Consider the following 17,912-nt stretch of genomic DNA (forward strand, 5'->3'; position numbering starts at 1 on the left):
CGGACGCGAGGAGGGCGGACGCGAGGAGGGCGGACGCGGGGCGGGCGGACGCGGGGAGGGCGGACGCGGGGAGAGCGGACGCGGGGAGAGCGGACACGTTATGGTTCTAATGTCAGATACATGCCCCAGGCTGAGCTGTGCCTGTGAATTTGAGACCAGATTCCAAGGTGACATGCAATTCGTGTAACCTTACTTTGTTGCCTGTCCTGGGCACTAAGTATGTGCACTTCATGCATCCTGTGTGCGACATTGCAAACGGCACCACCGGTACCCTCACCTCCGTTGCGCCGTCGGCGGGGTCCCGTACATCCTTATAGGAGAGGAAGGCAGGCTGGACCTTCCTGTTTATTAGATATCTGCAACACCGGACATCGAGCCCATAGGTCGGAAATGCCAAGCGGCAAACACGGGCGCAGACTTGGAGGGGGCGCAGACTCGGACTTAGGCAGGTTTTATCAGGCGTGGAGAGCATTGACATGGGTGCGCACAGGCGGGTACACAGTAAAGCGCAATTACACCCGGGCCGGGGACCATTGGTAAAGTTACAGGGAGCGCGGCAAAGCGTGCGAGCGGGGGGAACACGGATGTAGCCGACTCCAAACGCTGTAGAGAACGCACACGCAGCAGAGGATGAGCGCGCTGGAAGATCAAGATGCGGCAATGGCGGACGGCGCAGGCGCTGATGCCGGTGCAAAGTTGCCCACTCTCCTCCGCACGAGTCAATCTCGTATCATATCAGTGTTTCGTGAGTCACAATAAATTCCTGATTGTTGCATGATCGCTATGAATCCCGCCCGCTAATCGAATTTGCCACATCGCCCACGGTATACACATATAAGACCTATAGTCAGATCCTACGCCAAACGTTGCCGGGTCACCCTCGAGGAAGTGCGCCGCTCCTTCTGAGTCTCCCCCACATCACGCTCTACCGCCCGCTTCTTACCCTTCCCACCCTTTGGAGTAGGGTCAGCCGGGCTAGCGTTCTCCTTCTCCAAGTCCGCTTGGACGACGCATGGGAGATTGATGACAAGACGAGTAGATGTAGTGCCAGTAGGGTCGGCTGGCGTAGTAGTCTCTGCTGATAAGTCAACATCACAATGCGAGAGCCGAGTGAGAGCACCTCACCAGATGAAGTAGTCGTACTCGGCTTGACGGCGGAGGATGTGCCTTTGGCAGGCAGGGTGGCGATGGTCGCAGGAGAGATAGTCGAAGACAAGTCGTTCGTGATGTCCGGCAGTGCGATGGTGGAAGCTGCAGAGACTAGGAAGCCCGCTTCGGCGAACGTAGCATCGGTGAGCGCCGTATCATCGAGGGAAGCGTACGGGAATACGTGGTCCGCGAACACGCTTGCAGAAGGAACGTTGTCGGCGGTCACCGCGGCAAAGGCAGGCATTGCATCAGGACTCGGCACGGCGACCGAAACATGAGCAAGCGCGGGCACGGCTGTGGTGGTGCTAGTGAACGTCCCATCCTCGTCGCGCGCGGTATCGCCGAGCGAGGCGTCGACGTGCGAAGCGCTGGCGAGGGAAACACGATCCGCAGTAGGAATGGCGAGAGTGGCTACTGCACGCGGAACGACGGGCGTAACCGGCTTGCTTGGAGGGAGGTCCAGCGTCGGAGCTCCGTGTGAAGAAGCGGCTTCTACGAGCGCGGGCGATGCCTTGGTCGACGGTCCTGCTGCACCAATCTGTAGGTAACGATTATGAGATTCACATCATGCGCCCTCGATTTTGACTTACATCACGTGGTGGCGACTTCTCCCATGGAATTGTAGGTGACTCTGATCGACTTGAACCACTCTCTGCTTCCCACTGGTAACGCCGGGAAGCTCTGAGAGCGTCCTCAGGTCCGAAGACGACCTCGTTGGGCGGTGATGAGGTATCCAGCAAGGGACTAGCGGCTTTGGCTTTGCCAGAACCAGCAGCGTGCTGGTCCGCTCCATTATACATGGGAAAGTCGTCACCTGTGTGCTTCTCGATCAGCGTGTTCACGTTGACGAAGCTCGAGAGGTACTCACTTAGATTGATGTCCATTCCTACCTGCAGTCGCGGCCGAGCGGCTACGCTTTCAACAGGAGCAGTCCCAGGGCGGTCGGCGGCGTCCCCGATGAGGTCCGCGGAAACGGCACCCACACGGATGATCTCGAAAGGCGTGAAGTTCGTAGTCCACGTGTCCCCACCGAGCAAGAAGCTGACTGAGAAGCTGATCCAAACGACATCCCCTTTCTTAAGCTGAGGCGAATCTGAGTCCTTGATATTGCGCAACTTGCCACCGTACGGCTCAAGGAGCTTCGGCCGGTCCGGATTGGCGAAGTACTCGGTCTTTGGTCCCTTGGTGACGGCCGCAATCCAAGGGTGGAGCTCGTAGTCGATATTAGCCTCCCGGTGTTTCGTAACGCCGACACGTTTGACGAAAACCTGCGAACTGAAGACGTAGTACGAGTTCGGCCTATCGGCACCCGTACCATCCTGCCATGTACGGCGGTCCTTCGACCCTTTGTTGAATCCCGCAACAGTTATGACGTAGTCCTCGAAAGCCTGAAACGGGTCAGTTACGGTACTGATGAAACACAATCATGCGAACCTTCTGCGCGGCCCAGATTGATTTATCGGAATGCGTGTCCAAGGCGTACGAAAACTGGCACAAGCTACCGGGAACGGTCCGTCTATCATAAATGTTAGTTACAACTCTCTCTATGTAGAGATGCGGAGAAACACATGCATGCGAGACTCGAGAACACTTGAGGACGCCTTTTGCCCCTCAAGGACAAAGTTGCCGGTCTCCGGGTCGGAACCCCACTTGATGACTCCAGCGGTGTGAAAGATGGCTTCTTCTGCGCCTCCAGCATCCTTAGACGCGAGCTATCAAACAAATAAGCAAGCCTGGCGGCGTAGACATGACACTTCACTCACCACCCAGCGGCCAGCGTACACTGGACGACCCTCTACGAGTCGAGTCTTGCTGTTCGGGAGCGAGTCGATGGCATCCTGGAGTTTGATATAGTCGGCAGAGAGTGAAAAGTTCCTCCAGTAGTGCAGCGCGTGCTCCAGTTTCTTGGGCGTGTCGATCCAAGTATCAGGCATGGTGTCCGATGAATTCCGAGTCGCGTCGCAGGACGAGGGCAGGAAGGTGGTGTATTGGCATCATAATTTGGAAGCCCTTTTGAAGAAATCCCCTAGGTAGTGCTAGTGGCAGGCGTGAAGCTTGGTCCGCGTCGTCCTTCGTCAGTGTATCGCTGGACACGGATGGGGCGTTGCGTAGAGGCTGGCATGTCGCTGAGCGGCAACAACGCACTGCGAAAGCGCAGCCCGATGATGTCATTTGCGCGCTTACTCTCACCGTCATCGATAAGCGCTGAGCGCTGAGGCTGAATGCTCGTTTACGCGAACGACTTGAGCATGCGTCATGTCAGTCTCCTACCCTTGCCAGGATTGCATAGTGAAGTCGCTCTGACGCTCTCCTCAACCGGATCATCTAGCGTGAGGCTGCACCAGGGGAAGTATCTTTACCGTCACACCCTTGCGTCATGCCTCTGTTCCGGATTCTGCACGGACATTCGCCCTGCGTGCCTCTTACAGAGGGCACGGATGCTCATAAGTACGTCCATCACCGCTGGCACCAGGGTACCTAAGTCTCCTCCAGCAATGCCCGTCTTTGAGACGTTCCCCTCTCATCTATCGTCCTCTCAAGCACGTGCAGTCCGCGACGTCCTCCGAGGATGCATTCCCTGTAACATCATGTGCATGAGAATCAACTCCATCGGCCACGTCCGCTACAATCACGGTTGGTAGTTGCCTTTGAGTAGTGATCTTCTCGCTAACAACCTTGTTCCAGCTCACAGAATTGACGGCCGCGTTATCAACATCGTCCTGCGCCGCACACTCGAAACAGATCGCTACCATGTTTTCATCACCGAGCGCGATTCTCTCGGAACAGTGAGTACTACGCCTTCCTCGCGCTCAACCAACGCACTCAACATGCACACTAGGACGGTGTCTCTGTGCCCTTCGGCCATTTCCCCATTCATGACCGAAACCTCTGTCGTGTTCGCCACACTTGATTCTTGACGCCTCGGAGACGTCACTACACCGGTAGCATAGGAATATCTCTATATAAGCAATTTCTGTCAACCTATCTGCGGTTCAAGCGTCATGTTTTTCCTATATTGAGCCCACCGTTTGAGCCTATTTGCCAAAGCGGGCGTGTGCGCTCGTTCCTACTTTCGTGAGCCTAGAAACGTCGATATCACTCCACATACTGCTGCGACATCTCCATCCAGCCACGCAGCGCACGATCTCCACGGCTCATTTAGTCACGCAATATGGATGCGCGACATTCGACTGTCAACGCTACCCAGGACTCAAGTGCGCGCCGGCTCAGAGTAGTGTTGAACAGTCCAGTCCCGGGACTGTAAAGGACCGATGGTTGGACCGGGACTGACACACCTTAGGACCGGACTATTCAAGGTCCTATGCAGTCCTGTCTAAGTCCCGGTCCTCAGTCTTTCAGTAGGCAGGAAACCAAAGGACAGGATGGGACTGGTCTAAACCGGTCCAGGACCGTTGAGAAGGACCGCCAGGGACCGCCGAGGACCGGTCCTGTCCTGTCCTTGTAGCCACCGTAGATGTTGCAAGGCCGAGTACTGGGGCATGGGCTATATAGTTCCTTACCACGGTCACCTGACATGTAGACACACGCACACCATGCTCTGGCAATGAAAATTCACATCACCGCATGCTCGGAAGGCCAACACTATCGAGACACTACACTATACATGGCATCAAGCTCAGCACAGCGGCAATCGAGCCGGAGCAAGGGCACTACCGCAAAAGGCAAAAAGGTGACTAGTAAGCTCCAGCCGCCAGCCGCCAAGAATAATCCTACGAAGGAGGGGAGTACACGACGTCGACAGCGGGGGAAAGCGAAGGTGGTAGTAGTGTTGTCTGATGACAACGAAGACGAGGAGGAAGGTGATGGAGATGTTGAGATGGGCGACGAAGAGGGTTCTGGGCCGGATGCACGAGGCGACGAGGACGATGATGACGCTGACATGGCCGGTGATGAGGACGAGGAGATCGTAGAGGGGCATGGTCAAGATGGCAACGCCAATGCCAGCGGTGGGGACGCGGACGAAGATGAAGAGGTGCGAATGAGTCCTAGTCGAGCATCCTGCGAGCTAATCATCAGCTCGAGCAGATGTTGGACGTGTCTGAGCTTGACATACCGGACAAGACCCTGATGAAGGTCGAGCGTACTGCTGATCTCCTGACAATCTTCACACCGACGGTTGAGCGCGAGGTCAAAGACGACCAAGGGGAGATCGTCGTTGTGAATGGCCGGTGGTGCACGCTATGCAAGTAAGTCGTCAGTGTTCTCCAATAAACAGTCCATGAAGGAACTCACCGGAGACCTCAGAGGAAACCCGAACGCCAAAGCGCGGCGTGGTCAAACACCTGGCTGGTACACCGGCTCGAACACGACCTGTCGGCGCCATATCGGGACTTGGCACTACAAGGAATATCATGCGAGATGTAAGGCAGGCAAGTTCGACGAGCAGGAGGCAGCCATACCGAAGGCAGTCATACTAGCGAGGAAGGCGGCAGCGAACAAGAAGAAGGGGGAGAAGAGAAAGGAGGGCAAGCAGACGACGTTGGATGGCATAGCCCGTAAGGTTCAAACCCCCACGGCGTTCTCACGGGTAGGCATCCTCGACGCTGTCACAACCCACGTTGTCGTGGGTGATCAGGTGCGTGGTCTGGGTACACACGTGGGAACAGAAGCTTATTTTGCTCTCAGGCCCTCCTCCTCGCAAGCACGCCGACTTTTACCAATTGCCTGGTCATGATGCGCCCGAAAACGACACGCGAAGATCTGCCGACGCGCTCAACGGTCCGTACGAATATCAAGAACAAGTTTGTAGACTACGTCCAGTCCATCCTCACCTCCATCCGCGCTGCTCCCGGAGACGGATAATTCTATTTAGAAACCCGGGGTACGCACAATAACCCGGGTTCCAAAAGATTACACGTAGAAACCCCTGTCCGAAGGTGTCAAACGCGGCCGGGCAACAGGCGCCCTCGGCCGCGCGGATCCCTACGCGCGAGCCCGCCGTCCTACGGAGGGCACGCGCGATGCGCCGTCGGGGGACTCCAGAACATCTGGACGCTACGAGGTAATTCTGTAAATAATTGAGACGATTCCTGAACAGTTCGCGCAGCGCGCCGGACTCGCATCGAGCCTCGCGCGCAGCATGAACTATATCAATGAAGTAGAAATCTGAAGACGCGCCTATTTCGAGAGACATATTTGGAATTATAGTGCACTCACCTGTTCGCGACGAGTCGGATGTGCGCGTATCCATTGTTGAAGCCAGCTTCGTGACGCACGGCTGTGATCGAGATGTTCAGAACGTGGTGCGTGCCCGTATTCGTGTACGAAACAAGACAGCCGCGCCCGCGCGCGCACACACCTGCGGACCACGTCCCATTTGGGGTACGCATCACCCGGAGGTGCTCCGGTGCAGGCCGCGACGAAACCGGGTTTCCAAACTAGCAGAGGGGTTCCAAGGTGTACCCGGGGTTTCCAAATAGAATTATCCCCCGGAGACGTCTGCCCCAACTGGGACCTTTGGAGCGAAGAGCATGCTAGTCTGGCATTCTTCGGAATGATGGTGCAATGGATAGATGTGAAGGGAGACGTCTGGAAGCTTCGCGTTGGCGTTGCCGCATTCCATAAGATCTCGGGCGACCACTCCGGCAAGAACTTAGGCCGGTACTTCATCAAGTTCACGGACCGTGTTGGGATCACCTCAAAGACGCTGCCCAACAAGGTATCTATTCTCCGAGCCGTGTTACCGGTCAGATCCTGACTAATCTGCGCATAGCTCGGCCACATTACAGCCGACAATACGACGAACAATGATACGACTGCGCGCGAAGTCGAGCGGCAACTCCGGAAGCGCGGGTGTACGGATTGGAAGGCGAAGGAGCGGAAGCTCGGGTGTGTACTAGTCGTCTCTCTCCGCGGCCGGGTATCTAACGTTCTACAGGTGTATTGCGCACATAGTTCAGCTCGGCATAGAGGACTTTATGCGCGAGGTCACCAAGGTCGCGGTAATCGAGAACAAGCAGGCGATTTGGGACTACGATCCCACGCTGCCTGAAAACCGAGTCGTATGTGGCGGCCTTGACGTAATCGCAGTCATCCGCACGCTAGCTATCAAGGTACGTGCACCATTTATTCCGTGACAGGGTGGAATGCATATTGACATATGGGAATAGATCCAGGCCTCCCCTCAACGGAAGGAGGCATTCGCAATTCATCAAAAGAACTTCGGTATCAAGACGCCTCTGGTCATCCCACTGCACGGTAACACCCGATGGGGCAGTGCGCATGGCATGTGCGAGCGCGCGTACAAGCTTCGCGACGTACGTCCCCGGGCTCCTAGTACACCCGTGGTGTCATTTACTGATGAATCTCCCTTCAGGCAATTGATTCGTTTGTCGCGACCGCCGAGGCAAAGTTCGGCCCGATTACAATCATCCGCAAAGACGGGAAGGTCGTCAAGAAGATCCCCTGGTCAGCCTTTCGTCTCGAGGAGGCTGATTGGCGCCGTGTTTCGCTCTGCGTCGACATCCTTTCGGTGAGTGGTCCCGCTCGGAGTGGCTGGGAGTAGCGCAGCTCAATATGGCTGATTTTTCGCAGGATGCAAACCGTTATCAACAGATCTTCTCATCGGAGACCATCCCCACCCTTCACCGTGTCATCCCCGCAATGGAGACGCTCTGCACGCGTTGGGAGAAGAAGCTCCAGAAGGCGAAGTACTCCTTGTATCATCCGGCTATCCGGCGCGGGATTGAGAAGCTGAATAAGTACTACACACGCCTTGATCACACGGGCGTGTATATCCTCTCCCTTCGTAAGCCCTATCAACTTCGCATGCTGCTGTTCCCCCTGACACGCACTTTTCAGTCTTGCACCCGTACTACAAGCTCGAGTACATCGACAAGGAGTGGGGCGGCGAGGCGGAGCAGGCAGCAGACATCGCCGCCGGCGATCCCGATGCCGTGAACTGGAAGGCCCACGCTCGGAAGACCGCCGAGGATGCTGTGAGTATCGGACACTACCAAGGCTGCGGCACGGCTAACATGTTCGCAGATGCGCTCATACTGGCCTAAACGTCTCCGGCAGAAGCCAGATGGTGCAAACCCGCCCGCGCCCGTTGCTGATCCGGACGAAGCGAGCGGTGCAGCACAAGAAGGCGATGACAGCAGCTCCGACGACGACAGCTATGCGCGCGCGCGTAAGCAGCGATTGCTGGCTGATCAGTCCGGTGGGTGGAAGGGCGAGCTCGACCGCTACCTCGCGGACCCGAGCCTGGACGTGGACAAGGACGCAGACACCGTCCTGTGGTGGTCGGTATGTACACATAGTCCCATAGTCCGACCGCTTGCAGACTGCCGAAGCTCACACACACGCCTCACGTTACAGAAGCATGTCGACAGCTTTCCAACGCTGGCTCGGATGGCGCTGGATATCCTTCCGATTCCGGCATCGTCCGTGGCCTCGGAACGGCTGTTCTCGAGTGCCAAGGAGGTCGCCACTTCGCGGCGATCTCGCCTCGGGTCGGATGTCTTCGAATGGATCGAATGTCTCGCCCATTTCTGGGCGCAGGATATCGTAGACTTGGCGCGTATCAACAGTGAGGCAGTGGAGGAGTACGACTCGGATGAATACGCCGAGTATGATGAGCTCGATGAGATGCTTTGCGGCGATGAGGATGAAGATTCAGACTAGAGTAGGATTCAGGTAGTAGTTGTGTACTAGTTTCGGTACTCTACGTCTGCTCGGCCGCGCGGCCCCTTCGTTTGTCCTGTAGCTGCATGTGTACCTTTCAAGCGTGCGGTGCCCTTCCATTTTTGTCTGTCATACAGTTACGCGCATTGCGCGCGCGCTCGCCGCTTGCGCGTCCCTCTTGGTCTGTCTTTGCAGTCGCTGCACGCGCGCACCTACCTCAGCTAGTCCGATGTTTGCGCCTGAGTCAATTACTAGGTTATGGGCGCTTCGGACTTCCACCTACGCCCTTCCACACGCCTTCATCGACGAGCTAATTGTTGTCATCAAACACTTGTTCTCTCTCTCTCCTACCTTCTGCATGGCAAGTTTCAAGCCTAGTCTACTGCCCTAAGGAGCCTAAATACAGTGTAAGGACCGTTTATAGTCGGTCTAGGACTGGACTAGACCGGTCCAGGACCGATTGCGGTCCTGGACCGACTATAACCGGTCTTAGACTATGGTCTTTTGCGGTCCACCTGGGACTGCGGTCTTGGTCCTGTCCTAGGCGGCGAATTTGGTCCTGTCCCAGTCTCGGTCCTCGGTCCTTGTAAAATGACCAAAAGACTGGACCAGACTGGACTGTACAACACTACCGGCTCTCGCAAGTAGTACCTTGCCCTCCCCTTCGCAAGCCTACATCAGCCATACATCTATGAGACGACCGTCTGAGATTTTGAAGACCTGATACAGGTCTTCATCCGCGAACACTGGCAGGACCTCCCGGATGCAGGATCGTGATTCGCCGAGTACCCAACGCTAAGGCACGCTGGCACTGTCAAGAGCACGCCACTTTGCGAGCAAAAGGTTGTCCAAGTACTACTTGTCTGCAGAGGCCCGATGTTCTCAAGGTACAGGCCCCATCGCTCGAAGAGTGCAGTCAACATATACGGACTCCATTGCAGCCCAATACCATTGCAAGTGTTACAGATGAACCAAAGTTCCAGACGCCTCGCTCTCCGCCTACTCGACGATCTCACCTTCCTCAAGCTCCATCTCCTCGACGATCTCCCCCTCCTCGATCTCCTGTTCCTGCTCTTCTTCATGCTCGTCACCGTTGCCCGCCTCCACGACCTCACCCTCGACATCGCCCGCGTCCGCAAGTCCAGCCTCCGCGTCGCCCGCCTCCACGACCCCATCCTCCGCGTCGTCCGCCTCCACAATCCCATCCTCCGCGTCGCCCGCCTCCGCGTCGCCCGCCTCCACGACCCCGTCCTCGGAGTCGGTCATCTCCGCGACCTCGCTTCCATGATTTCCCGCAACCTCGTTCTCCTCGTCCTCGCTGGTGCTGCCCTCGGGTTGGAAATCCTCGCCCGCGAGGTTCGCGGCTGCGGCGTCCTCGTCGTCCGTGGCCAACTCCTCTTCGCTCTCATCGGTATCAGTAGGCGGGTCGTCGTCATCGGCGAAATATTCGAGGAATGCGGCGGCGACCTCAGAAGAGAAGTAGTGGGCCCCAAATTCGACAGCAGGGTTTGCGATCATGGCCATGGAACTGATAGGTCGTTGATCAGCAGCTGTGCCATCACTTTACAAATGCGGAGGCTTACCTATACACGAAACGAGGCCCGACTCGCAAGGCCGCTCCAGGAGCTGCCACTCCGGACGTATACGGCAAGACCTCGAAGGCTACCTTGTAGATCGGACCCGGGCCCGAGTCCTCGGACTCGATGATGGGCAAGCCTAACTCGTAACGCGATGAGCACCGTATAAATCAAAATCGCGCGAGACGTACTGGAAGCTTGAAAGGGTATAACCCAGGTGAAACTGTCGCCTACACGACGCCTCCACTCATGCAACTCCGGAGAAGGCGGTAGCACATCACCAGCAGTGATGACAGTGAAGCCGCGCTTTCTATACTTCTTCATCCACGAGCGATGTACAAGCGAGTTTCGCGTCGTGTCCTGGCAGACAAGCGTCTTACGTTCCACGAAGGTCGTATTGGGGAAGAGGCAGACGGCATGGTTGGCTGTGAGGTAGTTCATCACGCCAGCTGAAGGACGTCAGATAGGGAGATCGAAATGAGCGTACGAAACTCACTAGAATGGAAACTGTTGATGATGAAGTGGATAGGGTCGTCCGACACGGCAATGATTTGAATGTGCCGTCCCTGCGGACCAAGAACTCCGGGGAAACGGACGAAGTTGAATGCGCCGAACGCAGCGGGCTTGTGAGGGCCCCCGTGGCGTAAAGAGGCGGGGACCTGGCCGACATGAGACGAAAACATCAGGGCAGCGACGTCAAAGAGGGGATGTCTGTTGGTCGTCGGTTGATAAGCGAAACCTGCCAGCTTCAGATATCGACCCATATCCAACAGTCCATGCAGCGGCACATAGATATCCAGATCGTGGCCGCGGAACTCGCATCGTCCGAAGAATTGCTGTGCCTCCGACCCAGAGATGACGCCGTCACAATCTTCCAAGGTGATCAGGAACTCAGAGGGCTCTTCAAACCAGTGCGACAAGAAGGTTCTGGCGTTCCAACGACGCGATGAGTATGCCTCGGTGGCTAGCAGCATTGAGGAGCTTAGCTGTCTGAGCCTCACGACGAGATCGGGTGTCCACCTTGCGAAGAACGCGTCGACCGCTTTGGTGGGGGCACTCAGAAGAAAGAGTTCGAAAACGGAGAGCTTGGCTCGCGGAGTGTAGAATCTGTTCAAGGTGTTCATCGCTGTGCGCGACGACGCTGCGTGAGCCATGAATGTGCACGAATATGATCCTAAGAGTAACTCACCGTTAAGGGTAGAAAATAGCGGAGTCGGTGGTCCTGGGTATGGGACGGCGGGGCAAGTCTTCCGTCCTGCAGCGGGGAGTATATGTCAGGCAAGGTCACTTTGGGCGCGTACTTACATCGTAGAGTGGAAGTTAGCGATGCTAGATTGCAAATCTATGACGTGGACCGAAGTGCGCCATGGCGAAGATCACAGCGCAGAGCATCGCGCGCAGGGTCGAGATGGACCAAGCGCCGGTGTCCGAAGACGTCACATCACTATCCTCGTTGCGACGCAATGCACCAGATCGCTTGAACGATAAAGGTTAAACAGTGGCCGTAGGATATAGGGCCGAGAGCATTGAGGTAACTGTCATGATGTAAACTTGTGCGGCAGAGAGGTCAGGGCAGTGCGCGCACCTGCTCTAGCAGAAGGACGTCACTACCGGACTCAAGTTCAGTGATGCAAGTAAGTCTAAATCGAGATGCCGACGACGCCGGTGACGTCACAGACAAGACAGAGACGAGATAGTACAAGCTAGAGGGTGGCCCGCGGCATGGGCGGACTTGACGTGCACCAGCCTTGTCGATGAGAGAGAGAGAGAAGTAGACGTCGCGCGCTTGCCGCCAGTGTGTGTTCATCTGACGTCATCGCCTGCCGGAGGGTGGCCTGTGGGCGCTCGTAATCTCAGCACTGCGCGCTTTGGTGACTTGACTATGGCGTATGCTGCTCTCAAGTTCTCAAGCTCTCTGCTCGTCTAGCCCTCCTTCTCAAAGACATATCCTTTCGCCTTCATGCATTTTGCGCCTCAGTGAATGGTACAAGACGATAGCGGCCATGTCCGGTGACCCACTGGATGGAGCTCCTCGGAACTTGAAGAGCCTCTACGCGTTCCCTATCAATTCCATCCCGGGCTTTCCGCACCGTCCATCAACCTCTCAAACCCACGAGCGGTAAGTGTTACATACAAATAAGACTAGGCCTCAGAGGACTTGTTAAGCCGTGGCGGTCGACTTCAAGCTTCATGACGAGATAGCCCTCGCGCGGTATGCGCGCTCCGTCATACATTTGCTACATAACACGGTGTTGTTCAAGACGGTGCATGCCGAAGGTCACGCCGCCCTCGACTCTACTCAGTTCAATCGCAGAGCATATATGCAATCAGCCTGTAAGAGAACTAAGGCTTTACCTCCAACCCTTCAGTTTCCGTTCTTCCACCGCGACCTTCCCGCCAGTCCGAAATGGCCAATAGTGACCGACATAGGGCACGACCGAGTTTCGATTCATTACGCTGCGTCGCTGCGCTATAGTGTAGACCCGCAGCGTAGAAGGTAGCGCTATGGCTTGCTCGCCTTTGTCAGACTAAAAAGATGCATGCCCAAAGAGATCGAGCGGCGGGACGTATCTTGGCATGCGAGCTAGCTTGCCTATGCCCCCTTCTGTCATCAACATAAACACATGTCGGGAACTCCCAAGCCCAACCGCCTTCGCCGATACGCGCGAGATACAACGCCCACGGGCGGAGCGGCACAAACATAGCGGCGAGCTCTGCTATCGCACATCGCGCTGCTGCTTCCATTGCGGCCATGCCGACTAGGTCGCGTACTGCCACGCCTGCTCAGCATACGGACGGGCGCGGACGCCGCACCGAGTTCACGTCTGTCGACGGCCGTGGTGCCGGCGTGCGTCTTGTACCCCGACGGCAACATCGTAATTAAAACCGAACCGACGTACTACAAGGACAACTCGCGCCTTGTGCGATACTTTCCGCCGGCGATACCGACAACGACGGGCATTGGTGCGCGAAGGTCAAGCGCTGCCCCTTGTATCAAGCCTGCCAATTCAGGCTCGGATGACTTGACAAGCTGCTGGTCGGGCTGGAGACCCTGCTGTAAGTCTCTGGTCCGGTGTTGCCCTATTCAATCAGTCAGCTAAACACATTGCAGCATATATGCAGATGCGCCGCCGACGTAGGCCATCGCGCTGTCCCTCACTCACGCAGCGCACAGCCTATCGTGCGACGATGCATTGACTCGCAAGAAGGCGTCGATGGACCATCTCAGGCTAGGAAGCCGAACATCCTCCGACGTCCCACATCCAGCATCCCTGTCCCTATCCAAGACGAGCCCCGCCTCGTCATTCATGGGGGTCGATACCGACGCCGAAACTGTGCACATGTACCGTAACGTAGCATTCTGTTCATCATCTGATTTGCACACAAGTATGGCATCTCCAGGCATACTCTAAGAGCTCGCGAGCGCCGAGTTCTGGGCCGCCCGGGCCCTCACCACGGACCGCAAGTAAATCAGCCTGACTGAAGGCGATGCGCTGTACTTGTACGACGCGCGGTTCGTCCTCTAGTAGTGATGGGACGAGGCAGTCGTGCTTGCACTGTATATGGATTAGAAGAGCGTGTCGACGTGCCGGGAGGACGGGTCCGCGTGTTCGAGGTATAGTGATTCTCCTTCGAGCAGGACCCAGCGTTGCGGAAAGATGACGATGGAGAGCAAGGTGGTTTTGCTGGGGATGGGCGACCATTGCGCTATGATGCATTGGGCAGGCTGACGAAGGAGCAGAAGCAGGTCTGGTGTGGGGGGTGGTAAGGCCTGGGCGGACATGCTCGCTAGGAAGCCGGCGGAGTGGTACACGAGCTTCACCAACTTGCTGCAGCTCGCGTGAGCAGGTATTCGCAGTCCACAGTCCATGACATCGGCGGAGTCTTCAAGGAGATCTGAAAGGTAGACGAGATGTATATAATATGTTTGACAAATACAATGAGGATGTAGTCGTATTCTCGGTCTATGGCATGCAAACCTGGGCAGCGCCTGTAAGCTTCAAGAAGCCTGAAGAATGCTGCTATTAATGTAGTCAAGTTGCGCTGACAGCGGCTGTTTGATCGTCAGGACCGGAGTGTATGGTTGACCGCGCTAAGGCACCTACGTTTACATCTTCTCCTGTGAACGGAGGTACAGGAGCGTGTCTGAAATGCGTCGGGGTCGTGCAACGGACTGTGCTGGAACATGACCTGTGTATCCTGGATAGCAGTTGACAGTGTTCTCTGCGAAGCGGCAGCCCAAATAGCCACGCGGTTCGAAGATGAGTTGGCTCGGATTGACGTACGCGCTCACCGGTTACGCAGTTCAAAGTATCTCACAACCCGCTTTCCCGACGAGCATGGAAATGACGGTCGTCTCTCGGATGACTACCGCTAGTCTCCGGCTCGTCGCTGAGAACACTATAGAGACCGAAAGTCGCTACAAGCTTGGATGGCAGCGAGAGGCTCTCACATGAGGCATCAGGCTGTACAAAATGCACGTAAGCCTCCGAAATATGGAAGAACATATGGGAAGTCTCTCGGGCCGAGGATTGTAACGTGCGCCAACCCACGCTGTTGTCCACACGGGAGGTTTTTACCAACGCGGAGCAAGGCTTCGATTACACGAGTAGGAAGCAAGTATAAGGCGAGTGTTCGGGAGGGTGTGTGCGTGTATCGGGGCTGGGAGGCACGCCAGGCGCATGCGAACTAGCGGCATCCATGTTGGCCTTCACTTGCGTGATAAACGCGCTACCTGAAGTTGGTCGTGCAAAGGCGTGGCTTCGCGTCGTGGTCGGCTAGATCTTGAAGGGGCTGATGACTGCACACGGCTGAAGCTCGCAGACACGCCGAGCAGGCTTGCCCGCCACCCGTTCGAACGCAAACACGACGATTGCGTCGTGTTGAAGATCGAGAGCGCGGTACAGAGAGAGCGGCGCGAGCATCTGGCTGAGATGGTGCTGCCGCGGTCGGGGAGCGTGGATAGCGTTATATATGCGCTTTACTCGAACGCTGTGGTGCGGAGTTGCCGGTGCTGACAACGGCGTACTACTGCGATGCAACGACATGACTACTTCAAGGACGAAACTATACGGAAAACGACTCACCAGGGTAACATGACGATCCAGCTCCTCTCCTGGTCTTGTCCACGCGAAGTGTGTGTATGTGGGGGGGAAGAAGTCCTGCGCATTGAGGCGTGTACGACACACACATCGTGGCTGGCACCGGGTTCGAGGTAAAAGAGAAGGCGGACGGTGGCATATCCCGGACCGCGGTGCGGCAAATATGGAAAGGCAGTCCGAGCGGAGGATATGATGAACGGGAACTGCGACAGATACAGAACAGTCGGGCAACGAACGAAGAACTGATATAGCTGGGAGATACGAGAGACCGTCAGTTTAGAATATGAACTTATCTACATTCTCCTGCCGCTCACTCACTCTGCACGCGACCGGCGCAGCCATTGGGTTCAGTGTCCATCTCGACCTTGGGGCCTTGATGTCGGGCAAGTGTCTTGCTGCCGTGTCGATTTTAATGGCCATCGTTCAGGGTAGACATCGAGTAGCATACCGCCCAGGGACGACGTCGACAAAGCAAGCTAGAGAATCGCGAGGATAGACTCGATGTAGTACATGTAGCATCTGCGTTAGAGTGTGCTCGAGAGTGAGAAGCATGAAGCCGTGCGCACGCCGTGGGATCCTTGACGTCATCGCCCAAACCGTGTATAGGCGCTCATACTTTGCCTCCCCTTCGAGTCCCATGCGAGTTCGCCACTACCGGGACTCAGACTCGCTACTCGGCGCACTCGTTGAGCTCGACATAAATCGTAATTATCAAACCTTCAGTGTAAGATAGTAGAACTGCCGCACAATGTGCGAGGATCCGAGCAAGTGCTCTGGGACTGGATTCCGTTTCAGTATAGGTATATCGGGGTCAAAGCGGGGTCATACATCGCAGCTACGCATACGCCCACATCCCCTTGTTTACATTGCAAAGCCACGTCCAAGCGGGCGTCGGCTTCCCGACAGAAAACTCCCAAGGCATCTCCCTCTCCTCCCTGCTCCACATAGCCTCACCCATAATCACCATCCGCAAAGACAGCCTTTCCTCACCGTTAGTCACGACCCAATCTTCAGCTTCCAGCAGCCTGGTGATGTACCTCTCTGAGTGACCCCCGTGATTGACTGCGAGGCCTCGCAGCTTCGGGAACATGGAGAGCCGGTCGCCTTCAGCGTCCATAAGAAGCTGGACGTATTATCAGTACGAAGTCTACCTCTGTTCAGAGTGCCAGTAGCGTACCTCGAAGACTGGGTCCGCCAGCACAGCGTTGGTTCTAATGGAGAGGTACTCCAAGTGACCGAAGGTCAGCGACGTCGCTCGGATGATGTGCCTGTAGATCGAGTCCTGGATGATGCTGAGGGAGAGGCGCAAGAGCTGAGGCGTTTGGAGAGAGACTGGGTTGCGGAGGAAGTTGGTGATGTCGGCGGAGGACAGCGCTCCATCGACTATGGCCGTGTGGATGTTACGCTTGCGCATCAAGGGCTCGACGATGGCAGCCTTGGACGACCGGACACTCTCGAGGCGGGGGAGGCTCCAGGGATGAATTGTGCTTGCGGTTGCATACGCGGCAGCCAACAGGGGGGGAGGCGAACTGATGATGGAGTTCCGGCGGAAGGCATCTAGCAACAAAGGCACAGATGCAGGGACGACATCGATGCGCAGATGTCGCAGACGAATGGCGAATCGAAGGAACTCCGCGAGCATGGGGATACCGCGGACATCGGCTTGTCTTCCGTAGGAGACGTAGGCGAACGTGAGGACGTGGCGGGCATAGCAGCGAGAGGAGACAGGAAAGCCAGCGTACTGCGCAGAAGCCGCCAACGTGCGCAACAGCCTGAACGGGGTGGGATCAAGACCCTCCGACTTGTCCCAAGACCGGGGCTGAATCCACACGTCCACCCGCCCATAAACGACAGGCGCGATGAGTTTGTGCATAGTCCACGAGCAGGGAAGCATGGCGCATTGATCACGAGGGGGGAGATAACGGGCTATCGCGAGGACGACATCGAGGGGTAAATCGGGGACACTGGGGGTCGGACGCGAGAAAACCGGAGGCATGGCAATTCCTCTGCAAGTCAAAAGTGGCCAGTCAGAATACATACAGAAGTAGTGCACTCGGGAACGACATACCTGCGCGGCGGACGGGCGCGACGCTATGCAGGCAGCCGTGGCGTCGTACTGTTGTACCGTGCGTGAGTTCCCTAGACCTGAGGACTTGATATGTCCGCACGCTATACATAAGGTATCTGCATTGCATGGGTGCGGCCGGAAGAGACCTATGACGAGCTCGCTACCTCAGCGAAAAGGCGATCAGCAGATGATGTAATGCCCTCGTGCAACAACACGAGTGACGCTCAGAGAGAGGTAGAGAGAGCGACGGAACCTCCTGAAGGAAAATATGTGCAGCCGCAAGAGAGTGAGTGGAACTTACCGAGACGACTTGCGTCAGCTATCATCATCAACGACGTCCATTGCCGCTTTCGCAAGCAGATCGGACGT

At 56.3% G+C, this 17,912-nt stretch overlaps 6 protein-coding genes across 6 annotated transcripts; 3 read left to right on the forward strand and 3 right to left on the reverse strand.

The window, feature by feature from the left end:
* Positions 1–2,084: 2,084 nt before the first annotated feature.
* Positions 2,085–2,828, reverse strand: TRAVEDRAFT_87590 (uncharacterized protein; the record flags this gene model as incomplete). Its single annotated transcript, XM_008036286.1, has 3 exons — positions 2,085–2,537; positions 2,584–2,689; positions 2,749–2,828. Coding segments are annotated over 3 exons (639 nt in total), but the record flags the coding sequence as incomplete, so codon positions are not given.
* An 816-nt stretch (positions 2,829–3,644) lies between these two features.
* On the forward strand, positions 3,645–4,060 carry TRAVEDRAFT_43532 (uncharacterized protein; the record flags this gene model as incomplete). Its single annotated transcript, XM_008035674.1, has 3 exons — positions 3,645–3,783; positions 3,835–3,935; positions 3,989–4,060. The coding sequence occupies 3 exons, from the start codon at positions 3,645–3,647 to the stop codon at positions 4,058–4,060; spliced, it is 312 nt and encodes a 103-aa protein (XP_008033865.1).
* A 1,620-nt stretch (positions 4,061–5,680) lies between these two features.
* Positions 5,681–5,937, forward strand: TRAVEDRAFT_83826 (uncharacterized protein; the record flags this gene model as incomplete). Its single annotated transcript, XM_008036287.1, has 2 exons — positions 5,681–5,746; positions 5,797–5,937. Coding segments are annotated over 2 exons (207 nt in total), but the record flags the coding sequence as incomplete, so codon positions are not given.
* A 2,075-nt stretch (positions 5,938–8,012) lies between these two features.
* TRAVEDRAFT_115085 (hATC-domain-containing protein) lies at positions 8,013–8,796 on the forward strand (the record flags this gene model as incomplete). The annotated part of the gene is made up of 3 exons (XM_008036288.1): positions 8,013–8,108; positions 8,158–8,418; positions 8,491–8,796. Coding segments are annotated over 3 exons (663 nt in total), but the record flags the coding sequence as incomplete, so codon positions are not given.
* A 999-nt stretch (positions 8,797–9,795) lies between these two features.
* TRAVEDRAFT_17657 (uncharacterized protein) lies at positions 9,796–11,527 on the reverse strand (the record flags this gene model as incomplete). The annotated part of the gene is made up of 4 exons (XM_008035292.1): positions 9,796–10,324; positions 10,380–10,512; positions 10,565–10,822; positions 10,870–11,527. The coding sequence occupies 4 exons, from the start codon at positions 11,525–11,527 to the stop codon at positions 9,796–9,798; spliced, it is 1,578 nt and encodes a 525-aa protein (XP_008033483.1).
* Positions 11,528–13,941: 2,414 nt separating this feature from the next.
* On the reverse strand, positions 13,942–17,471 carry TRAVEDRAFT_43536 (uncharacterized protein; the record flags this gene model as incomplete). The annotated part of the gene is made up of 3 exons (XM_008035675.1): positions 13,942–14,203; positions 16,513–16,598; positions 16,653–17,471. The coding sequence occupies 3 exons, from the start codon at positions 17,469–17,471 to the stop codon at positions 13,942–13,944; spliced, it is 1,167 nt and encodes a 388-aa protein (XP_008033866.1).
* Between the last annotated feature and the right edge of the window lie 441 nt (positions 17,472–17,912).

The sequence above is a fragment of the Trametes versicolor genome, assembly GCF_000271585.1.
Source record: "Trametes versicolor FP-101664 SS1 unplaced genomic scaffold TRAVEscaffold_2, whole genome shotgun sequence".
Lineage (NCBI taxonomy): Eukaryota > Fungi > Basidiomycota > Agaricomycetes > Polyporales > Polyporaceae > Trametes > Trametes versicolor.